General features: G+C 53.1%; 10 protein-coding genes across 10 annotated transcripts; 1 reads left to right on the top strand and 9 right to left on the bottom strand.

Annotated features, from left to right (window-relative positions):
* Positions 1–121: 121 nt before the first annotated feature.
* J4E79_005886 (uncharacterized protein) lies at positions 122–1,772 on the bottom strand (the record flags this gene model as incomplete). The annotated part of the gene is made up of 2 exons (XM_049354763.1): positions 122–1,266; positions 1,337–1,772. 2 exons carry the CDS (start codon positions 1,770–1,772, stop codon positions 122–124), a joined length of 1,581 nt encoding a protein of 526 aa, XP_049210886.1.
* A 470-nt stretch (positions 1,773–2,242) lies between these two features.
* J4E79_005887 (uncharacterized protein) lies at positions 2,243–4,097 on the bottom strand (the record flags this gene model as incomplete). Its single annotated transcript, XM_049354764.1, has 2 exons — positions 2,243–2,935; positions 2,982–4,097. 2 exons carry the CDS (start codon positions 4,095–4,097, stop codon positions 2,243–2,245), a joined length of 1,809 nt encoding a protein of 602 aa, XP_049210887.1.
* Positions 4,098–4,513: 416 nt separating this feature from the next.
* Positions 4,514–7,752, top strand: J4E79_005888 (uncharacterized protein; the record flags this gene model as incomplete). The annotated part of the gene is made up of 3 exons (XM_049354765.1): positions 4,514–4,542; positions 4,590–7,551; positions 7,693–7,752. The coding sequence occupies 3 exons, from the start codon at positions 4,514–4,516 to the stop codon at positions 7,750–7,752; spliced, it is 3,051 nt and encodes a 1,016-aa protein (XP_049210888.1).
* Positions 7,753–7,901: 149 nt separating this feature from the next.
* J4E79_005889 (uncharacterized protein) lies at positions 7,902–9,624 on the bottom strand (the record flags this gene model as incomplete). Its single annotated transcript, XM_049354766.1, has 5 exons — positions 7,902–8,441; positions 8,508–8,902; positions 8,968–9,181; positions 9,236–9,378; positions 9,474–9,624. The coding sequence occupies 5 exons, from the start codon at positions 9,622–9,624 to the stop codon at positions 7,902–7,904; spliced, it is 1,443 nt and encodes a 480-aa protein (XP_049210889.1).
* Positions 9,625–10,522: 898 nt separating this feature from the next.
* On the bottom strand, positions 10,523–12,939 carry J4E79_005890 (uncharacterized protein; the record flags this gene model as incomplete). The annotated part of the gene is made up of 5 exons (XM_049354767.1): positions 10,523–11,375; positions 11,425–11,603; positions 11,654–11,961; positions 12,011–12,621; positions 12,824–12,939. 5 exons carry the CDS (start codon positions 12,937–12,939, stop codon positions 10,523–10,525), a joined length of 2,067 nt encoding a protein of 688 aa, XP_049210890.1.
* Positions 12,940–13,739: 800 nt separating this feature from the next.
* J4E79_005891 (uncharacterized protein) lies at positions 13,740–14,483 on the bottom strand (the record flags this gene model as incomplete). The annotated part of the gene is made up of 1 exon (XM_049354768.1): positions 13,740–14,483. One exon carries the CDS (start codon positions 14,481–14,483, stop codon positions 13,740–13,742), a length of 744 nt encoding a protein of 247 aa, XP_049210891.1.
* A 1,715-nt stretch (positions 14,484–16,198) lies between these two features.
* J4E79_005892 (uncharacterized protein) lies at positions 16,199–16,838 on the bottom strand (the record flags this gene model as incomplete). Its single annotated transcript, XM_049354769.1, has 2 exons — positions 16,199–16,373; positions 16,429–16,838. The coding sequence occupies 2 exons, from the start codon at positions 16,836–16,838 to the stop codon at positions 16,199–16,201; spliced, it is 585 nt and encodes a 194-aa protein (XP_049210892.1).
* A 599-nt stretch (positions 16,839–17,437) lies between these two features.
* On the bottom strand, positions 17,438–19,048 carry J4E79_005893 (uncharacterized protein; the record flags this gene model as incomplete). The annotated part of the gene is made up of 3 exons (XM_049354770.1): positions 17,438–17,582; positions 17,659–18,516; positions 18,573–19,048. The coding sequence occupies 3 exons, from the start codon at positions 19,046–19,048 to the stop codon at positions 17,438–17,440; spliced, it is 1,479 nt and encodes a 492-aa protein (XP_049210893.1).
* Positions 19,049–19,643: 595 nt separating this feature from the next.
* On the bottom strand, positions 19,644–21,059 carry J4E79_005894 (uncharacterized protein; the record flags this gene model as incomplete). Its single annotated transcript, XM_049354771.1, has 1 exon — positions 19,644–21,059. The coding sequence occupies one exon, from the start codon at positions 21,057–21,059 to the stop codon at positions 19,644–19,646; it is 1,416 nt and encodes a 471-aa protein (XP_049210894.1).
* Positions 21,060–21,407: 348 nt separating this feature from the next.
* Positions 21,408–22,946, bottom strand: J4E79_005895 (uncharacterized protein; the record flags this gene model as incomplete). Its single annotated transcript, XM_049354772.1, has 1 exon — positions 21,408–22,946. The coding sequence occupies one exon, from the start codon at positions 22,944–22,946 to the stop codon at positions 21,408–21,410; it is 1,539 nt and encodes a 512-aa protein (XP_049210895.1).
* Between the last annotated feature and the right edge of the window lie 21 nt (positions 22,947–22,967).

Genomic DNA, 22,967 nt, shown 5'->3' on the forward strand with positions numbered 1-22,967 from the left:
CGCACACGCATGCTATGCTTGTTAGTCGCTACGTGCACAACATGTCATAGCACGCTTGAGTGTACCTTGAATCGCGACAAATACATCAGTTCTAAGACTCATCTTCAACACGAAACTTCCCTCACTCCTCACTCGTACTACTACCATCATCCGCAACCATACTCTCCGCCTCCCCCCTACTCTTAAAGTCGCCAAACATGAGATAAACCCCCGGCACCCCATACCCCTGCAACTCCTTCCTGACCCCCTCCCTTGCCGCACTCTTAACATACCTCCTCGCCTCCTGCCACAACCGCTCACTCCCCGCCAACGGCTCCTCCGCATACCCAATCCATTCCCCCATCCAAGCCTCCCTATCCCTCTCCATCTGCCAAAACGCCAATCCAGCCCTCACATAAATCCAACCTACATCACTTCCCTCCAAAAACTCCGTGAGGAAGTGTTCGAAATCAGGGTTGAGACTCTCCTGCAAGATTTTTATGCTGCGGAAACCCCAAAAGGCGGCTTCGGCGTACTGGCCGAGGGCGTTGTACGCGGCGATGGTGCGGGAGACGAGTTTGAGGCGCAGGACGACGCGGATGGTTATGCCGGTTTGGCCGGCGTAACGGCCCGTGGTTATGGCTTCGTGGAAGAAGTCATCGGCGAGGACGCGGCGGGTGCGGCCGGAGATGAGGATGTGGATGGAGTGGAAGGCTTTGTTGTAGAGATCGAGGGCTTGTTGGGCGGCGATGTGCTTTTCGTCGGTGGTGAGGGTGTTGTCTGGAGAGGGTGTGGCGGAGGCGAGGAGGACGTCGCCGGCTAACATGTGGTCTGTAGCGTTTTCGACGGATTCGCGGAGTGTGGGTATTGGGATGGCTTGGAGCTTGGCAAGTTCTTCGCGGACGACAGGGGAGTAACCATGGATGTGAGTGCTGTTGAGGCCCTTGACATGTTCGAATGGGAGGAGGAGCTTGCGTTGGAGAGGGACGGGGATGTTGTAGTCTTGCTGTTCTTCCCCTATGACTGCCTCGCCATTCTCGCCATACGGATCCCGCAGAACGAACGTAGTAGATAGGCGCTCGTTAAGCATAGGATAAGACAACGCACTGTAGTACCAAGTCTTCGTGAAGAGGGGTAGATCGTCCACCAGCATAACGACCATATGCTCAGGAACCTCGCCATGGAACGGCGCGGTAATCTGCACTACCGCATGGAAATCGTTGAACACATCGGCGCGCGCATCCGTGCAAACAATCGGCACAAGGCCCTCGGAGGAAATGTGGTTGACTAGAACTACCACGTCAGGGTATCAGCCATGCACACCAAATGAACTCTGAAAGACAAGGGAAAAGCTCACGGCGTCCTCGGCGACCGGTAAGTTCCAATTGCTCTGGCACACCATCCGTAGCCATTAGATAAACGCGATACATACCCGCGCTCGGCCAAGGAGTAGCAATCTTGACAAAGACGTTTTCTCGTCTCCATACTGTCTTCGCTTCTGCGTAGATTTGTTTGTTCGCCAGCCAGAGGTTGAAGTCCCATTGGTAGACGCCGCCGTAGAAGCCTTTCGCTTCTAGCTCTTCGCTGCGGACGAGGTGGTCGGCGGGCGTGAAGTAGATGGAGTAGATTTGTTCGCGGAGTTCTAGGGGCAAGCGTAGGAAGGGGAATGGCGTTGGTGTGGCGTTGGTGGTAGTGTCTTCGGACATCGTAGGCGGTGAAGGGGGATCTTGGGGTGGTTTGGATTTGGGTTTGGATGCGAAGGGGTTGGTGACGAGAGATGTGAACTGGAACATGGTAGCGAGGGCACGCGGTCATCGAGCTTAGGTAGCTCTAGGGAAGTGTGGTACGGGCGGCTGGGAGATGCATGACGGAGGAGGAATCTGCCCCACCTTTAGCTCCGGTGTTAACACCGCGGGCCGAGGCACGGAAGAAAGATGAAGTTTATCGCTGTTCGTTTTTGCTTCCACTCCCAAATCAAATGCTCAAGCAATGTTAGTCATGCGTCCAGATCTCGCGTATACTTGCGGCGGTGGTTTACTAGGCCGATCTGAAGCATTCGTGTCCATGCTCAACGATGGTGGCTAAGGTGGCTGCAAACATGAGTGTATATGATCATGTCATGTATTCAACATATATAGTACATGTAATAGATATCCAGGACACCCATTCCCGGGTTAATTACCCCTGTCGTATCCGCATCAGAGTGGAACAGTATCTTTTCGTGGTATCTTTCAAATCCTTAAACGTACATTCCGCAACTCCTCTACCGTGTCTGAGTAGGTGGTACTCCTTCTTGGTGGCTAGCTGCTGCTTCTGGCGCACTCGCTGCTGAAGGCACAGTCGCGGATTGAGGTGCCGAGTTACCTGCACCCAACCAACTGAACGCGCCTGCCTTCATATCGTTGAGCTGAGCTTCCTGCATCTTCTTCTCCTCTTCGGCCATCTCCTTGAGCCATTGCTCTCCGTTTTCGCGGATTTGCTTGTCCAGATGGACGTAGTTTTGCTTGTTGAAGTCGCGGTACATGTCGATCATCATCTTGCCCTCTGACATTCCCTGGCTGATGTTCTGGTCACCGAGAACCATGCCTTGTTTCGGTCCGTCGAGTCCCAGACTCTTCATGAACATGCCGCCCGCACTTCCCTTGGTCTTCTTCTGCTGCTGCTCGAGGTCGCGCTTGAATTGTTCGCGGAGTTTGGCCTCGCGGCGGGCGTACTCAACCGGGATGTCTTTGCCTTCCATCGACTTGAGAACGGTGCGGACGTCGATTGGTGTACCGGTTTGAGACATCATGGCAAGGTATTCGAGGAAGGGGATCAGGGCTACGAGGCCCTTGTCGCCGGGCTCGCCCTTCCACTTGGGCAGAATGATGGCATTTTCGGGTTGGAGCTTGACGTGCGAGGGGTCGGTATCGATCATGATGACTTTGGAGAGGTCGCGGTTGAGGTAGGAGAGGTCCTAGGGATGATTAGCAGGAATCTCGTACTATAGATGACAGACGTACCTTGATGTACTCGCCCTTCTCGAAGCGGGTAGCCTCGCGGAACAGTGGCCACATGACGAGACGGAAGGGGTCGAGCTTGCGGATGATGGGGTCGGCGTCCATGGACTTGACAGAAGTGAAGATGACAAGTTCGTATTGCGAGCTGAGGTATCGGAGGAAGTAGTCAAGACCAGGTCGTTTTGCTAGTCGGTAGCCGTGCTTTGTGGTCCATTCCGAGTGCAACAGGAGATCCTCCAAACTGAGTACCAGAGTAAGTTCTGGGGCGCCTCCGGGGATCTTGTCCTTGTCTGGTAGCAACTTCTGGAAGGTAGGCTCCGTGTAGTATGCCTTCTGTCCGTTGATGCGGGCAGCCGCACGGGCGTACATGCCGCCCAACGTCCAGCCATTCGGAGCATCGATGTGTGCGGCTTCCTCTTCTTCGTCCTCCCAGTTTCGGCCCATGAAGAGCGCGCCCGTTGTGCCGAAAAGTAGCATACCGAGGTAGGACCAATTGGCGACACGATTCCGCCGCCTATCGGTGCTCGTCTCATATGCGGACTTGGGCAGTTCGCCGCCACTACCACCCTCTCGGCCTCCCGCAGCGCCTGGTGTCGGGTCTTCGTAGAGCTCATTGGGGTCGTTGGGGTCTCGTTTCGCCTTTCCATCGGCTTCAGCATGCTCCTCCGCGAACGTCGAGGGGATTCCATATCGTAGGTCTGGTAGTGGTTTTTGCGGTTGTTGCGCCTCTGGGCTCTCGGTGGTGGGGTCGGTGTTCTCGTTGGGCGACTTGGGCCCCGACATCTCCTCCTGCTCCGACATCTTAAAGTCCTTTCCGGCATCTTTCGAGGCTTGTGTTGCGCTCTCCACTGGTCTTGAAGGCTGTGTGGGTGTTGTGTTCTTTTCAGGCGCTGATTCTGTGTCGAACTCGGGCTGCTGTGAAGGGTTTACCGGGTTGGGCCGCGCTTTGTTGGCCTCGTCGAACTTGATGGGATCTGAGGGTTTCCAGGTGTTGTCTTTTGGCTTGCCGACCTTGGCATATGTGCGCGTCCATTGCGAGGTGGAAGCTATGGGTGTGATGCGCGGCGCTGCCAGTGCAGACGGCATGCGCAGGGCGCGGAAGGCGGTTCTGGGGAGCATGGCGATAGAAGGGGGGATAAAATACAAATTAAGAAGAAAAGGCGCCTCTAGGAAACATGGGCCGGGCACATGGGGGCGGTGGTGTCGACGGTCCTGCGATGAAATAATTGATGGAGCAGGGCTTGGCGCAATGACGCTGCTCCCTCGCCAGAAATTCGGCCGTGTCGTATGGCAATCGTGGCTTCACCAGTCCAGCAGGAACGCCGAACATGTGGCCCCGCTTAAACACCAACGCCCTCGTCGCCTCCCGCTGCTGACAGACTCGAGTCACATGTCGCCTCACAGGGACTTCTTTGCCCATGCGACTGACTGGAAGGCCTCTGCGGCGACATGCGCCAATGCCCGGAGGAGCACCCTTTCAGCTACTATGCATCCTCCTGCTATGTATAGGTTGCTGGACGACTCCCGCTTGTGGCATGACCGATGAAGCCATAGTAGAACTGAGGTAATACTGTTGTCTTATCTTGCTATCGATGCATGCTAATTCCGCAGACAAGAGACACGCGACATCTTCTACCATGGTTTCGACAACTACATGGAACATGCCTTCCCAGAAGACGAACTACGACCACTCGCTTGCGCACCCCTCACTCGCGATCGCCATAACCCCGCCCATATCGAGGTCAACGATGTGCTCGGAAACTACTCTTTGACACTGATAGACAGCTTGTCGACGCTCGCTATCCTTGCTTCCACGCCCGAGAACGATGCCGCCGGTACCAACAGACCGTTAGAGGACTTCCAAGAGGGTGTTAAGTTATTGGTAGAGAATTATGGAGATGGCTCGTCAGGACCTCGCGGTCGTGGGGCAAGAGCGAGGGGCTTCGATCTGGACAGCAAAGTGCAGGTCTTTGAGACGGTCATTCGCGGCGTTGGTGGGCTGCTCAGTGCACATCAATTTGCAGTCGGAGATTTGCCCATCCGAGGTTACGATGCAAGGACAGAGAGGAAGGGCGGTCGTGAAGGGATGTTCTGGCCCAATGGATTCGTCTACGACGGACAACTTCTACGGCTTGCTGTAGACCTTACGGATCGACTGCTGCCAGCCTTCAACACGCCAACTGGCCTGCCGTACCCTCGAGTCAACCTTCGATACGGAGTACCCTTCTATGCGAAATCGCCAAATAATATGGATGCCGAGCATGGCCAGTGCGGCAGGGACCCAAGCGATAAGGGGACCGAAGTTACTGAGACGTGCAGCGCTGGCGCCGGGAGTCTGGTCCTGGAGTTCTCTGTCCTCAGTCGACTGACCGGTGATACGAAGTACGAAAGATTGGCCAAAGACGCCTTCTGGGCTGTGTGGCACCGCAGAAGCAGCATTGGGCTTATTGGCGCCGGCATCGACGCCGAGACAGGGCAGTGGGTAAATTCTTACACGGGCATTGGAGCAGGTATTGACAGCTTCTTTGAGTATGCCCTCAAGTCGCATATTCTTCTTTCCGGACTGCCTTTCGACAAAACACGCGAGACTACTGATTCTCCCGAGGCATTTCTTGCTACTTGGCTCGACGCTCACGATGGCATTCGGAGACAAATTTATCGCGGAGCGCAACACCAACATCCTCACTACGCCCAAGTCGATCTATACACTGGTGCGATCAGGGCATTTTGGGTCGATAGTCTGAGCGCATTCTATCAAGGGCTCTTGACTATGGCCGGCAAGCTCGATGAGGCTATCGAGACGCATCTGCTCTACACTGCTCTTTGGACCCGCTATTCCGCAATGCCTGAGAGATGGTCAACTGCGACTGGCAGTATTGAGCATGGCCTTCGTTGGTGGGGCGGCCGACCAGAGTGGATTGAATCGACCTGGTACCTCTATCAGGCTACAAAAGACCCTTGGTATCTCTACGTAGGAGAAATGGCGTTGCGCGACATCAAAAGACGTTGCTGGACTAAGTGCGGTTGGGCCGGTCTGCAGGATGTACGTACTGGAGAACTGAACGATCGCATGGAGAGCTTCTTCCTTGGTGAAACTGCGAAATACCTTTTTCTGCTTTTCGACCCGTCGCATCCGCTCAATACCTGGGACGCGCCGTTTGTGTTCACAACCGAAGGGCACCCGTTGATCATTCCGAAGAGACTCCGTCCCACTCAGAAGACGCGGCCAGATCCTGATCCAATCCTAGAGGTACCTCAGACATGCCCTCTTCCACCAGCTCTCTTGCCTCTCAGTATCTCTCCGACAGCCGCTCGGACCGACGTTTGGCATGCTGCAAGCCTTGCCAGACTACATCTTATGCCAACCATCGAGACGCTTGAGTCGCCACTCGTCGAGTTCAGTGCCGACCATCCCAGCATTTCTTTATCAGACATACGTTCGCCTTCCAACTACACTTACTATCCATGGACTTTACCACCCGAGCTCATCCCGCACAACGCTACAAGTTCAGTGCTGGCTGTCAGGACTACCTTTGACCTTTCGTTCCCCAACATGCCAAGCACATCGCTGACAGGTGCGCTCCAAAGAGTGCAGGAAGGCATCTTGGTCAACTCCATGAGTGGGCTGAGGCTTGGCATGGTTCGTGAGCAAGACAAACCACGTACAGTACGACAGCAGCTGGACCTGGATGAGCAATTCCGCATCTATGCCATCTCCAACATAGCTCTGGGCCGTGATGAGAAGGTCTTCATGTCTCGTTCGACCATCGACAACTTCAATCCGCTTGACCCATTCTTCACAAGAACACGAGATTCGCATGCGTTAGACCTGGTCATCGATGTACCGCCGCAGCCTGCACCTGCATCCTCCAAAACGCTGGCAGACCTTCTCAGTGATGCGCTCGGCGAAACAAGCAACCTATCCGACATGGACATCGCCGACGTGATCGATCTAGAAGTAGACCCCGAAGCACTCGATAGCCAGCCGTCATACCTCGCCACCTTCCTCTCATCGCTTCAAGCCCTCCTCTCCGCCCCACTACCCACATCCACATCCACAGCATCTCAATCCCAAGACCCTTCTGAGCAAACCTTGAAACGCCACTTCTCCCCCGCCGCGCTTCCCACCGGCCCCGGCGCAGCACCCATGCCCGACACGAAAGACCCAGAAATCGCATACAGCCCAGACAATCTACTCACCTGGTCAAATATCTACGTCCACTCCACAACTCTCTGCACAGACCGTCTTCCGCTGGAGGTCGCAAAGAATCATCAAATCATCGCAATCCCTAGAGGCGATTGCTCCTTTTCGACTAAGCTGCACAACATCCCAGCTTACCCACCCGACGCCTCTTCCCTCCAGCTCGTCATTGTTGTCAGTTTTCCTGAACACGAACCCAATGAGGATAGGTATACTGCCGATACCGATGCTGCGACGCAGCAACCCCCTGTGCAGCCGCTCCTGGATGATGTGCAATACACGCCCACAGGCATACTACGACCCAATCCCATTCCCATGATCATGGTTGGTGGAGGGGAGGACACGATGGCATTGTTGAAGAGGGCAACGGGAGTAGGTGTGAGACGAAGGTATTACTTTAGGAGTCAAGGGGTCAAGATTGGAAATTTAATCGTGCTCTAACGGATTGTATGACATGAGTGTATGCGGGAATGGAGGGATCGTGGGCGTTCGTGTGAATAGAAAGGAGTACAGGACACTGCATTTGCGACCAGAATCAAGATTCACACTCTGGCACAGTTTTCGAACGTGTAGTCTACACTATCCACATATGCTAGAGCATAACAAGATTTTAGACAATCAGATTAGGTTCAACAATCTTAATTCGCCATTCGAGATATAGTCTCACCATCTACAAACACCACATTATCACTGTGGCCCATCCATCTCGCACAAATGCACACTCAAAGCCCGTACAAAAACGTCATCTTCGCATCCGCATACCTCGTCGCATCCAGCCTCTCCGCCTCAACAGCCTGCACGCTCTTCCCCCTCCTCCACGCCACTTTCCTCCTATTCACCCCGACAAGAATAAACCTATACGCCGTATACCCCAGCAACGCCGCAACCACAAACCCCAACGTACCATAAAACGGCACCAGATACCTCGGCGCATACTTCTTCCGATACAACTGCGCGCCCACCACACCAGCGAGATTACCAAAGCCGTTGACGCCCAGGACCAGCGACCGTTTTCCGGGCTCGGGGTTGTTGCCGCTGAGCCAGGCGACGGTTAGGGGCGCGGAGATGTAGGAGCCTGAGAGCAGGATGCACAGGCCGGCGTATTGGGCGGAGTGGGATGGGGCGGTTACGGTGATTATCAGGCCGATGAGCGAGATGAAGATGCCGGTTATGATGTGGTAGCCGCGTTCTTTGCGGTGGTCGGATGATAGGGCGAAGAGGTAGAGACCGATTGCGCCGCAGACGAAGGGGGGGACGGACATCTAAGCGTTGTTTTGGTTAGCTTTCATGTCAAGAGGAGAGTGCATATGTATGAGTGTAAAACATACCAAATTCGCGTCCAAACTCGAATACCCCAACCCCTGCACCACCATGGGCATAAACACCGAAAAGGCCTGACTAGGCACACTCGCGCAGATATTAAAAAACAGCAAGAACCACAACTTCCAATCCGTCGCCGTCTCCCTCGCATCTCGTCTTGTCAACCTCTCCCTCTCCACGCCATCCCTTCCAAAATCATGCGAAGTCCACGCAGAATTATCCTTGATGATGCGTTGAACGGCGAAGACTTGCTCTTCGTGGCTGAGAAACCATGCGCTACCTGGTCCGGCGGGTAACCAGAACCACGCGAGTATGGCGATGAGGATGGTCAGACTACCTTCGATGATGAAGAGGTACTGCCAGTTATGCAGACGAGTGTTGTTGAGATGGAAGATACCGAATGCTTAGTTCGTATTAGCATACATGACATACAGTACGGGATTACTGAACAAGGCAAAGTGAACATACCGATAGACCCCGAAAACGCGCCGGCAATAGCGTATTGGCCGTAGAAAAGACCAATCCTGACGGCCATGTCGTAGCGCCCGTAGAAGGTGGAGAGGTACGCGATGGCTGTAGGGTAGAAGCCTGCTTCGAAGGCTCCGATCATCAGGCGGACGGCGATGAGGCGGCCGGGGCCGCGGATGAAGGCGTGGGCTAGGGTGAAGATGCCCCATCCGATCTATCCTTGAATATCAGAAATGCCAGGTTAAAAATGATGGTATTGTGAACTTGCCATTATGATAGTAATCCAATGCTTTGCGCCCAGCCATCTCCCCACCGCCGCCGACGGAGGCTGGAGTAACACGAATGTGACGAAGAAGAGCGAGACTGCTAAGTTGAGATCGTCCGGAGTTGCGCCGATGTCTTTTGTGAACCCTGCATTGTAAGACGTTAGGAGAGAACCGTTCCTTTGGGTGTTCGTAGGGTATGATCAGCATAATGGGGTTGATGCTGATCGATCTAAAACATACCTTGCGTCTCCGCATTCCCAACATTCGATCGATCTAATCCATTGAACAGGTACAACAGGGACAAGCAAGGTAAAAGTGCAATGTCCATTTTTCGGTTCACGCGACTGGACATGCAACGCTCCTCTGGACCAGGGGCTTCCTCGTCTGCCATTGTTGGAGCTTGGTTTCCCAAGTTGACCGTGGAACTCATGACTGCGGATTTGCTGCTGCTGCTGCGAACACAAGTGGAAATAAGAGGATCTCTTTCTTCTCTAGTAGTAGAAACCATAGTAAAGGCAAGTTCCGCGCGATCAAGTGGCCAAGCTTGCCCTAGGTAAAAGAACGCCCTTGACCATTTTCCTCATTCACATGTACGTAATTGCTTTGGTGAGGCTCTTCAGCTCCCAGGACCCTAGTCTTTGGCTTCCCGTGACCCATTGTCGATATGTTACCGCTTCTTTTCACCCCATTGAATTTGTCCGATCAAAGGGTGGTTATACAGCTTGGCCTGCAGGAGCCTCTAGATCGAAGCGTGCCGGGCTAAGCTTGGCCAATCGGAGCCCACCGCGCAAGGTGCGACCCCTGCTCGCCGGGTGGGTTTCGACTATGACACCTCGGAGCGAGAGCCAAACGCCGTTTTTGCATATGGTTGCTTATCTCGACAAGAGTGGTAAAAGGGCTTTCGTGGAGGCAAAGCTGAATTGGATATGATGACATCGTCTACTGTCATCGAATGGCCGTCGCGATAATACGGAGTAATGGAAACTTCTCGAAATGATCTTCCCTATGCCCTCGCCGCGCGGCAGCTCGAAGCAGGAACTTTATGCACTACACGTGCCGTTACCAAGTTCTTGTCTCGTTTATCGGTTATAGCGTCGACCGGCCCTTGGTGGCCCAGCAGCCAGCAAGGTGGTAAGAGCTACTACTTGCCTTCGGGCGTTTCCTCATCAGTGTCACTGCAGTGGCGTGATTGGTTGTACAGTCCGCGGGCATAAGAGGGCGCCGCGGGGAGAATAAGGTTTCTGATTAATGACTCGTCCGGGTAGCATTCCCGGTGGATGAAGTCTGTTTCAAATGAGTAAGCTGTTATGTAGCTTCAATCCGTCACTCTGCATCCAGGTTCGTAACTCTTGGTACACAGTGCCAGCTGTGGTGTTCAATGGGTTTCCTTGAAGTTCTGCGCCTCGTTGCGCATTGTACTGCGTCCCGGGAGTGTTGATGACGAGACCGGGGTCGTTGCTTTGCTCGAAGTGGCCATGACCATGGGAGAGGTAGCGGTCAACGAGAGCTTTGAGATCTTGCAAGACTTTGTAACAGTCTCTGGGGTAGTTAGTACCGGTTCGTGACTCCTCCTCGAAGGTGCGCATCGCAAAGTCTATCTCCAGGGTGTACACGGGAGTGTTAAGCGCGGTAGCCGTGGGTGCAGTGCTGGAAGAGTGGAGAATCTGATCTAGTATCAAGATAACAGCTGCGTTGAACACGAAGTGTAGACCGGCTTGCAGCAGCTTCCTTGTAGATCGTAATCGCTTGGCTAAAAGCAAATTTCGCTGGGCGGCCTCTGGACAGGCCTGAACATACTTGCTGTGTGCATGTTGCTGCACAGACCACGAGCCATTCATATAGCGTTCAGCCACGGCTTGCTTGACAGCGGCCAGGAGGATGGGCCGAGTCGTGAGGACGATGAGTTGGTTGTAAGCTAGATGGAGGGACAGAACCGCGGGGTCAGCGTCAACGTCGATAGCTAGCACCGGCGGTAGGTTGAGCTTCCAGTTTTCGAGTTGGTCCAGAGCCTTGTCTACATTCAAGGTCGAGTAACCTCGTTGGTAGTGTCGTGGAGCGATCTTGAACGTCTCGCAGACGATGTAGCCCGAGATGCGCGACAACTCTACGTGTGCTCGGAGACCTGCACATGGCGGCATTGAGCTGGGAAGTTTAGCGGACGCTCTCATATTTACATGTGTAAGATACTTACGGCACATCGCATGGTAGAGGCAGCCTTATAGCTTCATCAAGTAGAGTTGGCGGGCGCCCCATCAGCACAGAAAGCCATCTGTCTAATATGTAAAGAGTCCAGAATGTGCGTTTACTCGCTTCATCATTGCAAGACCTGAATGCACCATGTATAATGGCAATGTGAATCGCTAAACTGACCTGGCGATTGTAAGTGCGTGTCTTGTTTGCAGTGCTTCAGTCTCTCTTACATATACGTATGCTGCGTCTCTGCGGTTCAGCTCGATGAGATAGAAACCCATAAGAGTCAATACAGGAACATCATCCAGGGTGAACCGCACGGTATCTAATGGATTCCCGAGGAGCTTTCGCGCACGCTTGAAGTACGCCTCTCCCGCATGCTGATCTGAGCGTCGGGAAGACTGATGACCGAAAGACGTAGCTAGGGCGAAGCAGACATGGTAGAAGGCTAAGCCTCGGTGAGTGTCGTCTGTCGTCATTGCACTCAGCAAGACGGAAGGAGCCGCAGACGTGGGGAACTGGGTGAGATCGCCCCACCCTGGGTGAAGATTAGTGAAAGCACAGTAGAACATCCACGCATAGCTTACAGTATATTCCGCCAGACAGAAACTCGCCATTGCCATCCTGGATGTAGGCTCGCAGTTGGGCAAGCATCAATGCCATGTCGTCCTGATCCGGAAGCCATAACGGATCCACGCTTGGATTGGGGATAGGTCGCGAGTCGTATGTCTGATAACGCCCAATTGATGCAACGAATGAAGACCCATCCGCCGACTCGGGCTGGAAAGTCAGAGGAACCAGCGTAAGCATGAATTGCTTTAGGTAATCCAGGAACGTCGCTCCAGACGTTTCACCGAAGAATCTCGGGGTACCAGAAGGGTCAACAAGCAGGCGGCCATCGTTCGTGTCGGCTTGATCGAGCTCCATTGAGACGGAAAGAAAAGTCGGCGCGGTCGAACGCGTTCCTGGCCCGCCATGATCGAGCTGTCCAATGATCTCGGCGGCCTCTTCAGGTGCAGCGATTTTGAACCCTGTCTCGAGTGCTGCACAACGCGCTCGCAAGCGTTCGAGCTCGTCTTTGAGAGAGTGCTTATCTGATTCTGGTGCTGGGTACTCGCATTCGCGTGAGGTTTTGCTGCATCGTTGACACGGCTGCTCCCCCGAGCACCGAACTCGACGAACGTTGCACGCGTTGCATCTACGCGCCGTACGTCAGTGATGAGCTTTAGACGGGTGTTTGCACGGTGCATGACTTGAGCGATGCGCGTGTTCTTGATGCTGCCGATGAGCCCTGCTGACGTATGCGCTTGCTCATTGCCTGGGCGACATCCATCGGCACCGTAGTACCAAGAAACCACAACCAGTACCAATGCGAAACATGAGGCTGGGAATTGACTCACGCTCTTACGACGCGCTTTCGTAACGACGGGTCGACCTTGTGCCGTCTTGGATTAACAGGCAGGCGCTGCGGCTGGGGAGAAGAAGATTTGGAGGAAGGTGTGAAGTTGGACTGCATTTCGGACCGAACGGTTCAATTCTGTCGGTAGTACACTCGCTGCCATGGATTGTGTGGGGAGGGATTGTGGGTGAGGAACAGTAGCACCGAAGAAGGGAAGACGCGAAAGATGTTCGGAAGCGTGCAGTTGGCGGCTCCTGGACCCCACGAGCCTAGTTACACGGCACATCACCGTCATTGTTATGTTGAGACTTTGTAAGGACCATGCCACTGGCATTTGCAATGAAGGCGAAGAGGATAAAGTCGAGAATGCGATAAAAGAAAAATGTGCTTCATGTGCCACATGTTGGTTGCACTCACGATCCAATCACACGATCTGGGTATGCCTCCATAGGAACCGGAGGGCGCGATGGCAGGGTGGCCTGATTAGCCTGCGCGAGGCTGCTGCAAGAAGTCATACCACCAACACCACGATACCTCCACCGGTATACACGCTTGACCTCAGAGAGAAGGTATCGGATTGTTGAATCGACATGTTTTACTTTTGGTCGGATGCTGAGAGTCCCTCAGTGGGGGAACCTATCAGATCGATGGTATGTTAACATCTCACGCTACGACTACCGATCACGGGAACGAGGCGCGCGCCAATGCGGTACTTGAAAAGAGAAGCTTGATATTAGAGGTTTGTATACCCTCAACGGGTATAGAGATCTTATTAGAATGCTTGGAACGTCGTTTCATGGGACGCCAAACGGTACGGATCGAAGGAAAGCCGCGGGCTAATGCGCGTCAAGAAAAGGAAAGAGGAAACATCTTGCCGCCGAACAGAAACAGGCTCTCGGCCTGGCCGTCGCGTGGCTTCATTTCTCCAAATCCACGGCTAATTGCCACCTGCAAGCCGTCCGTATCATGTATTTGGCCTCTTCTTCGCTCATCCAGTTCATCTCTTCACCTCCATTCCACTTGATGCCAACAATCTTTCCAGCACCCTCGCCTTTTGTATCCATTACCACAAACAGTTCTGCGACCTTCATGCCAGTCCAACTTCGATGGAAGTGCACCTTTAGCTTTCCAGCCTGATCAGGACCCTCGCTGTAGATGTACCACTTGTCGTCCATGTCCCGTGGGGCATACCCAAGATATAACGAGTATATTTGTGATGGTGGAAGGAAGACATTCCACGACGTTATGAGAGGCTTGCCGGGGAATGGCATGGTAGGTAGCGCGCTGGGAAGGATGCGTCGCCGCGGTTCTGGAGAGGGTGGAGGTGTGAATTCGCTCCGGTTGCGTTGATATATTGGCAACTCGATGCGCTGGATGTGTGTGACCATCTTGGGTTGTTGAGGTTTCGAAGCATCGATAGTTACGATAGGACTCTTCTCTGTAGGTGACGCTGGCGGTGTAAGAAGGCTCAACGGTCGGTGTGATGGGCGGCGTTGTAGCCTTCTAGGCGACTGTGGATTTGACGATTGTAGATGCGGTGATCGTAGGCCCTCGCTCATGAGGAATGGCGACGGAGGAGCATCGCCGCGTTCTCGTCTGGAGAAACGTCGGAATATCGACTTCTTCCTCGAAAGCGGCTGTGGTGATTCGAGTGCCATCATCTTACTATTACCCCTCTATGCGAATCTTCTGATTAAGTCCTGGGTGCGAAACGTGAATCTCCAAAGTAGGTCTAACGGCGAACGAGAGTATAAACGAAAGTAATGGCCGACCAACCTCTTACCAAACAATGGAGTGGGGAAGGGAAAGTGTACCGTGCAAGACAAATACGGTGGTGGTACTCAGCCGCACCCCTCGCGCGGGCTGAGTCTGGCTTTATTTAGCATGCGCATTCCAACTGCATGCGGACAAGCGGGCATCCCCAGCGCACCCAGATCCACTCCGCCAGCACGGAACTTCAGAACTCCTGCATGGTATGGGCTGGCAAGCTTGAGAAAAGGTCGTGGCGTGTGATCAGCCTGGAGATGGCTGGAAAGGAGTTCTGTTGGTGGTCCGGCAATGGCAAGCGTCACTTTGACGCGGGAAGCGCACGGCCTCTGATGGAAAGCGCCCGAAATAGTGCAGCTTCAATCTCTGGGTCGATGCGCGAATCGAACTTTATCGCCGGCTGTATCCAGACTGGGGGACTCCCCTGGATTTTCCAATTTCTCACGGACATTCTCGTACTCCAGATTTTGCGAGAGCAGTTGTCGTGTTGCGAGCTCTCCCCATACGTGGACGCTTTGCCACAAAAAGATCCTTCGCTGACCTGCAAGCACGACGATCGTATCGGCTCCTCAATGCCGAAAAATGCCCACAAACCTATGTTTCATAGATATCACGATCGCACAATCAGAGCAGTCCGCTCGACTGGTGTACAATAAAATCCGCCCAGTGAACGGTCTTTGGTTCCACAGTCTTGGGTTTTAGCTACTAACAAGGCCGGACAAAGCCAATCACAATTCTATTGTCCCATCTCACGATCTGTGCTAGGCCGGGCTAACAAAGGGTAGCTCGCGCGCCAATGTAGCTCTACGACGTGATGGATGTGACGGGTGGGGCGATCGTGACCTGTACGAGTTTAGCTGGATCCCACGAGAAATTCAAAGAGCACCAGTGTGGCACAGGGTGTTCGCATCCGATCGAATACCAAGAGCAGGCTACCGGAGAATTGATAGCGCATCTTCTATGTCGGCGTCTACACCCGCTTGATCAGCTGGTAGACATTACGCTGTTTCCCGTTCCCTGGGCTAAAGGGTCATTGAATAATGACGATTGAGTTCGTCATGATGGATCGCCAGAGCCTCAATTTATTGACGAGTTAGCCTCGTTCTCCTTTCCATCAGGAGTCGCTGCATCGAGGAAATGCAGACGAGTTTCTTTTGATAAGGCACTTTCCAATGATTAGACCAGAGTCGAACAAGAAACGCCAGAATCTGCATAATGCGGGGTGAACAACTTAGATCAAGGCTACCCTGCGCCTATCGTGTAGACGTGACCAGTAAGACAGCCAGCCACATCGAAGACTAACCGAAGCCACAGGACAGTTTACCGTGATCCAGATCATTCGCTGGTAGACTAAAGGAAACCTAGAACAACAAACTACACATGCATCAAGCCTCCGAAGAGTTCAGCCGCAAAAGATCAGCGCAGTACATCGTAGCAAGGGCTACCCAAAACAACGGCCAGATCTAGATGCAGCAGTATTCAGTTCTGTTACAACACCAAGAATGCTATCCAGAACGCCGGCAAGATCTAGAATGCAGCAATATTCATTCATTACAACAGCACTAATTCTACATCGGCCCGACGACCATTAGGCTTCAGCTCCTCATTCTTACTCCAGCTTCAGCACCTCGACATCTCCAGTCCCGAAACTAACATTGTACGGCGCACAGTATGTACTAGTGTTGGAGAAGATATCGTACTTGGGCCACATGTGGTTCTCACACGCCCAAACACTACAGTCCAGGTCCAAGACAGTCTGGGCGGAAAGACCGTAAACACCCTCGCTGTAGTAATCGTCAGCCGAAATATTATCACAAGGTAGGAAAGCGAAAGACATACTTTTCACACGTCCAACTCATCTGCACGGTCAAATCATGAATCGTCGCATTCTTCTCATCCCGTTTCGTCGTGTCGAAATTGAACGTCGCACTGTTGGTGTAGCACCACGGGTCCTCTCTCCCTTCCTCGCCTCCCGCAGGCGCGAATTTGCATTCGTAGGTTACGGAGGAGGAGAAGAGGGCGTAGGCATTGTAAGATATGGCGCTGCAAGAGATGGGCACTTCGATGGCGCTGTTGGTCATGGTGAAGCCGATGACACCTTGTCGGGGCCCTTGTGCGGAGGGGGAAACATATAGGACGTAGGAGGAGAATTGGATGTCGGTGAGGGAGAGGGAGGGGAAGGCTGCGGTGGCGGATGATGAGAGGGAGAGGAAGGGGAGGAGGGTGAGGAGGAGGGTTGGAGTGTGCATCATGGCGTTTTGGCTTGAAGGTTTTTTGCGACTTCGTGTAGATTGGATCGCGGTGTCAACGAAGGGATGAAATCGGGGTTATGCCCGCAGGATTATAAGCAACTCTATCTCGCCGTCCACGTTGTGTTTGACATCGAATATGGTAATGTGTACTCCGCCATTCTCAGTAAGAAGCGTGTTGTGCGGGGAATGAGTACTCCCTTCAGAAAGCCACCCGTTGCAAGCAGGAGGCTGTGTTCTCTCGTTGAGGAATGACTTCGCTGTTCGTTATGGTGGTCGTTGCTAGATATAGTCTTCGCAATGGACCTTGCGTTACCTCTGCCTGTGGCTTGAACGTACATGGAGATACATACCTTGAACCGGTATTAGAGGGACGCACGACGAACAAATGTGGCATGGCAAGGACAAGTCAGGAAAGAATTCCAAGCATATCCACATCGGATCCGCAGGCTATGTGATTGGCTGAATCAGGAGAAAGCAAACCGAGCTTCAATCTGTATGTCGCACGTCGTGCTCCGCAGTTTCTCAACTTCATATCATTCCCGTTTGCCGAGCTGGGGAGTAGAAATATTTTGATCAAGCTACACACAAAGATACTCTTACTCTTTGTAGGTGATAGTCTTCATCCTCAGGAACTCTTCGATACCCCAATGTCCGTTGAACCTGCCAAAGCCACTTGCCTTTGCACCACCATGCGGCAAGGTCCACTCATCGTGCACCGTCATGGAGTTGATGTGGATAGCTCTGTATCATTATGTTAGCCATCAAATTTCCCCGCAGTAACCATTCACGCCACATCATGCGTTTTTACTGAACTTACCCGCTTTCAATCTGCTTTGCAACGCGCAGACCGCGACCAAGGTTCTCTGTGAACACAGCGCCCGAAAGACCGTAGTCGGTGTCGTTGGCGATCTCAATGGCTTCCTCATCGCTGGAGATCTCGATGACGGAGACGGAAGGACCGAAAGACTCAGTGTGGAAGAGATCCATGTCCTTGGTTACGCCGTCAACAATGATGGGTCGCAGACGTGTGGCCGAAGCCTCGTTCGTCTCAGGGTGCTTCTCATCTTTCTCGTGGTCGCCGTGTACGACTTTCGCGCCGTTCTTGACCGCATTGGCAACGAGAGTCTTGTTCTTCTCTACACCGGGTGCAGCTACGAGAATGGGTGCGGGCTTGTCGCCGCCAAAGATGCCCTCAACGGCGCCCTTGAAAGCTTCGATGAATTGCGGCTTGATGTTCTTGTGCACGAGAATGCGTTCTGAGCTCATGCAGATCTGGCCTGCATGCAGGAAAGCACCAAGCGCACATTGTACTGCTGCGGTCTGCAAGTTCGCATCGTCGAGGACGATGGCGCTCGCTTTACCACCTAGTTCGAGCAGAACGGGCTTGAGGTTCTTGCCAGCGGTTGATGCGATGATACGACCAACAGCGGTGGAACCAGTAAAGTTGATCTTTTTGATTGCGGGCTCCTCGATCAAGGCCGTCGTGACTTGCGCCGCGTCCTCGGGACGATGGACAAGGACATTGAGCGCACCAGCGGGAAGACCAGCCTCGGTCAGGGCGCTGCCAATGGCCCACCATGTACGAGGACAGAATTCGCTACCCTTCAGGATGGCGGTGTTACCCGCAGCTAGAGGGTACAGAATCGATCGCATGCCAAGCACATATGGGGCGTTCCTGGTGCTCTCATCAGCTTTGCGCATACGTACGTGTACCAACGTAGGAATACTTACCAAGGCGCAATACCCAGCACAACACCATAAGGCTCCTTGACGATCAACGCACTGGTGCCCTCCTCTTCACAGCTGGGAATGTGTCCCATTACGGCGCTCAGCCTGCCGGCCACATCTCTCAGCATATCCGCCATCTTGGGCACATTGAAGCCATTGCTGAAGTTGTCCGCAGCACCGGTTTCGATCTTCATGTAGTCTGCGAATTCTTCCGCGCGCGCATCAATCACGTCGGCGGCCTTGAGGAAGATGTTGCGCTTAGCGGAATGCTTCATCTTGGACCAAGTGGGGAATGCGCCCTTTGCCGCCGCAACGGCACTCTTGACCTCTTTCAGCGAGGCGGACGAAGAGCTCCATACTTCTTTGTGCGATGAGGGTGATGTTACGGGAAAGGTGGTTTTGGTGGTGACCTCCTTGCCGTTGATGAGGAGGGGTACGACGTAGGACGGATCGGGCTTGACAACTGAGGGGTTAGACATTTTTGCTTTTGACCTATGTACTGCCAATTGCTGTTGATGAAGTTATTGTTGCTTTTTGATGATAAGAACGATGTAAAGGAACGATGAAACGGGCCGTAGAAGTACCGAGATGGATTGGAGAAGCTATCTACGTATGTATCCACTTCGCATACCGACCTTTTCTGTATCAGACCCTGAGCGTGCGCGCATGCGCATGGCAATATCGGCAATTCAGAAGCGCGGGTCAGGGGCGAGTGGGCGGCTTGTGGGGACGGCACGGGTCAGAGGCGAGTAGACGGGCGAAACCGATGCATGGAGGGGTCGAAAACATTGACGTGAATTGTCGCATAATAGATTATTAGATGTAACAGCTTCTTCAGTAGGCGAGTAGGCGGCGGAATAATTCCATGTCGTCTCGGCCACCGAGGCGGGGGCTGGGAACAACCTGGGATGATCTGCTACCGATGTCGCAAAGCTGCCCAGGTAGTGCGTTATCGCGTCGTACGGAACATCTCGAGAGCCTTCATGTGAGGCTTCCTCAGTTCAGTCCGCCTCGTGTAGATGCACAACAGTCGCAAGTCGTTATACCGAGAATGGAGACAAGACGATGATGACGTCAACTCTCTAGATCAGCGGGGTATCGCCGAAGCCTTCCATCACGAATTTCCACGTGCTCTATCGTCCGAACCAACTCCTTCGGGATCCATTCCAGCTGGCGGTCGATAATAGAAGGCACGTCGATGGTACTGGAAGATACGTTCAACGGGCGAGGGCGAATGTCGCTCAATACAATGTATATCGTTGGTCTTCCGCGCAAAGTCCATATGCCATTCGTGTAGTGTTCTAACCCGAGGACGTTCTCTCGGAACTGATCCGCGCAGCTTCGCCAATGCCACAGCACCGGCTCGGCACATTCCTCGAGCGCTTCGAATAGCTGTTCGCACGTTATGCCGCTTGAGTTCAGTACGTGTACAATAGTGTTCATCGAATCATAGGTAGATAATAGAAATCCGAAATCCCTAGTAGTATCCGGATGCTGAAATGGTACTTGGATACGCAGCTCTATCGCTTTGCAGGGCGGCTGTGTCAACTGCATAGGGCCAACTAGTCCACGAAAGGCTCCTAGGTAAGGGGTGGTTCCAAAAACGAGGTTCTCGATTCGGTCCAATGGCTGAAATTTGAACTCATACACTCCGACCGACTCCGTTAACTGCCGTACGAACACAGTTTGGAAGTAAGGGTTCATCTTGAACTGTGTGAAGTCGCGCCACGCATTTGTATTTGAGTCCAACGAAGAGCGAATGCTGACCAAATGGTATAAGGTCTTGAGATGATCAGGTAGAGCCTTCGACGCGTAAATGCGAGCCGGCCAATAAGGTCGATATATCCCGGACCATGAGTAATCTCGTGCGGCGATCTCAGCGTCTCTTGATGCCTGGAACTCACGTAAGAGCAGCATCTCTTGCTCAAATTTCTGGAAATCCTCGTCACTAGGCTCGGGAAGACTACTCATTGCATCCAGATTTCGCGTACTGCCACGCTCCACAACTTCGTATGGAAGTGATGGACGAAATGAGTTTGGAGTGGTCATAATATGCGCGACGGTATGTCTCCAGAGAGTTGAAACGTTCCAGGCAGCGTGCATCTGGGTCTCTGCATCGGCGAAGCGAATGATGTTCTCAACGAGTTCAGGGACATGGCCCGCCTTCTCGATTGCAGTGACGATGCGATCTGAATCCAGGAATATTGGGCGCTGGTCTTGTCCTACATCCACGAACCAAGATGCCAACGCAAATTTGCTACGCCAGGTACGAAGCAGGTTCCTCCAGAGTTGCCTGATCCTGCCGAGTAGTAAAACCACCGCGCGAGTGGCCCTTACTCTTCGGTTGTATGGAAGCGGTCGTGGGTAGAGGTCGATACGCTTGTCGATCATGGCGAGGACTGAAGTCTTCCATTGCTTCAGCTCTTCTCCTTCTGGTGCTGCGTGCGCGGATTTGACTGGCGGCTTGGGGTCGCCTTCGGTGGAAGACATCCTTCGTTGTGATAGGATGAGGAAGAGAGTGAACGATTGCTGTAGGTATAGCGGGAAGAGTCTACACTCGCATTTATTTATGTCGTTTTGTTAGCGGCGACGTTGCGAAGTTTGCATTTGAGATGTGGCCTGCGCAAGGCTGCTGCCTTAGGTGAGGACACATCTTGGTACCGACCAGCATCGGCCATCACAATTTGGAACCCGCTGAAAAACTGGCTGTACAATGCGTTGCATTTTCTAAGGCATTAATATTATTATGGGTCCCTGATCCTACTTCTGTCCATGTACACAAGCAAAAATACTCACAGAAAAGGCCGTTATCGTGAAATCGTGAGCAATACTAGTACATCATTCCTCGTCGCCATACAGATCAACCTCATCTGAGGAGTCCGACGAGTCTGTCTCATGATCATCCCAGTCCTCGAAGGCATCGTCATCAGTGTCTCCAGGCTCCACCACGAAGCTGATGCCTGTTTCAGCCGAGAAGAGCTTCACAAGAGGCTCCCAATCATATGTAAACCATGTTGCAGCCTCTGGAGCAACCACCCGAACCTCTTCCAAATCAGGTACATGTTCCCGATAAGAGGTTACCACGTCTCTTAAAGCCTCCAGGCACTGTTTGTCCTCGGTGTGATTCCGGACTGGCGTTCGAAACGTCAGCAGCGAGGATGGCAATCGCTCCACAAAGTTGTCGTCATCGTGGTTCAAGAGCATGCCTAGTGGACAGCTGAGATGTTTTAGCGAAGCAAAGCCTTTGAGGTTGTCGCGGAGATGGACGCTGCGCTTTGTATCATGCTCGGTGATTGGATCGCAACAAACCCAAAGAGTCTCAAGTGATGCCTTCTGGCAGAGTAAGACTTCAGACAGCGTTTTGTACAGCTGTCCGTTTTCCGGTGGCCGCTCTGCCAGGTGAAGTTCAGACTCGGTCTCGTACTTGATGCTCTTCAAGCACCGCGACGAGGAGACCAATACTTCCAGCAACGGTGGAGTGTAATAAGTGCTCTCCAGATCGAGCTCCTCTAGATCGTTGCACGCTTTTGGGATCAGACGTTGCAATTTGTGTGCGCCTTCTGCGTCATCTTGGCGATATCCATAAAGGTAAGTGTGGCACAAATGCAGCTTTCGCAACGATTGTAGCCGGAAAAGAGGTGCGAGCTCGCTCAAACCTAACGAACCTGCCTCGACGCTGATCGATTGTAGCTTTTCGAAGCGGTGGGCTTGTGGAGAGAGACTACCTGTCGCGGCCCTGCTAATGAGATCGATCCAGGAAGGATGTCGCAAGTTCTCCTTTGCAATTCCTCGAACGCCGAGACGTTTGATTTCTGGTGTATGCAACAATATCGCGTTCTGTAGCGCGTGCTTCTGTGGCGCGTAGTCATTGGGGTAGGCTTCGTTGCACCTACTTGCCCACTCTTTCCAGTCGGATGTACTTAGTGCGCGCAATCCCTCCTTTATAATTTTCTTGTCGCTTGCTGTCGCATGGTAACGCTGGGAGGGGTGGCTAGGGCACGTGCCAAGTTCGATCTCCACATTGTGGACATATTTTACGAGCCGCGGAGCATCTATCATGGTACGGAGGAATGTGTACGGCTCGCAGAAACGGCTATCGTATTTAGAGTAGATCTTGCCAATGACAACGTCATAGAAATGCGGACTAGTCAATGCCAGTCTAAGGAGCGTAAGAAGCTGGAAGTCTTCAATGTCCATGCCGGGCAAGTAGCTGAAAATCTGCGAGATAAGCTCATTGGGGAGATGACTCAATTCCGGAAGCGGTTTGGTTGTAGGTGGTTCTGCGGCATTGCTTTCGACTACACGCTCAGCGGCGCGTCGACGCGTTGCGTTTTGTGATGGAAGTGGAGGGAAGTCGCGCTCGTTGACGATCGCCATTGTGCGGCAACTGTCGCATAT

Source organism: Alternaria viburni (assembly GCF_023758015.1).
Source record: "Alternaria viburni strain BMP 2772 chromosome Unknown scaffold_11, whole genome shotgun sequence".
Taxonomy (NCBI): Eukaryota; Fungi; Ascomycota; class Dothideomycetes; order Pleosporales; family Pleosporaceae; genus Alternaria; species Alternaria viburni.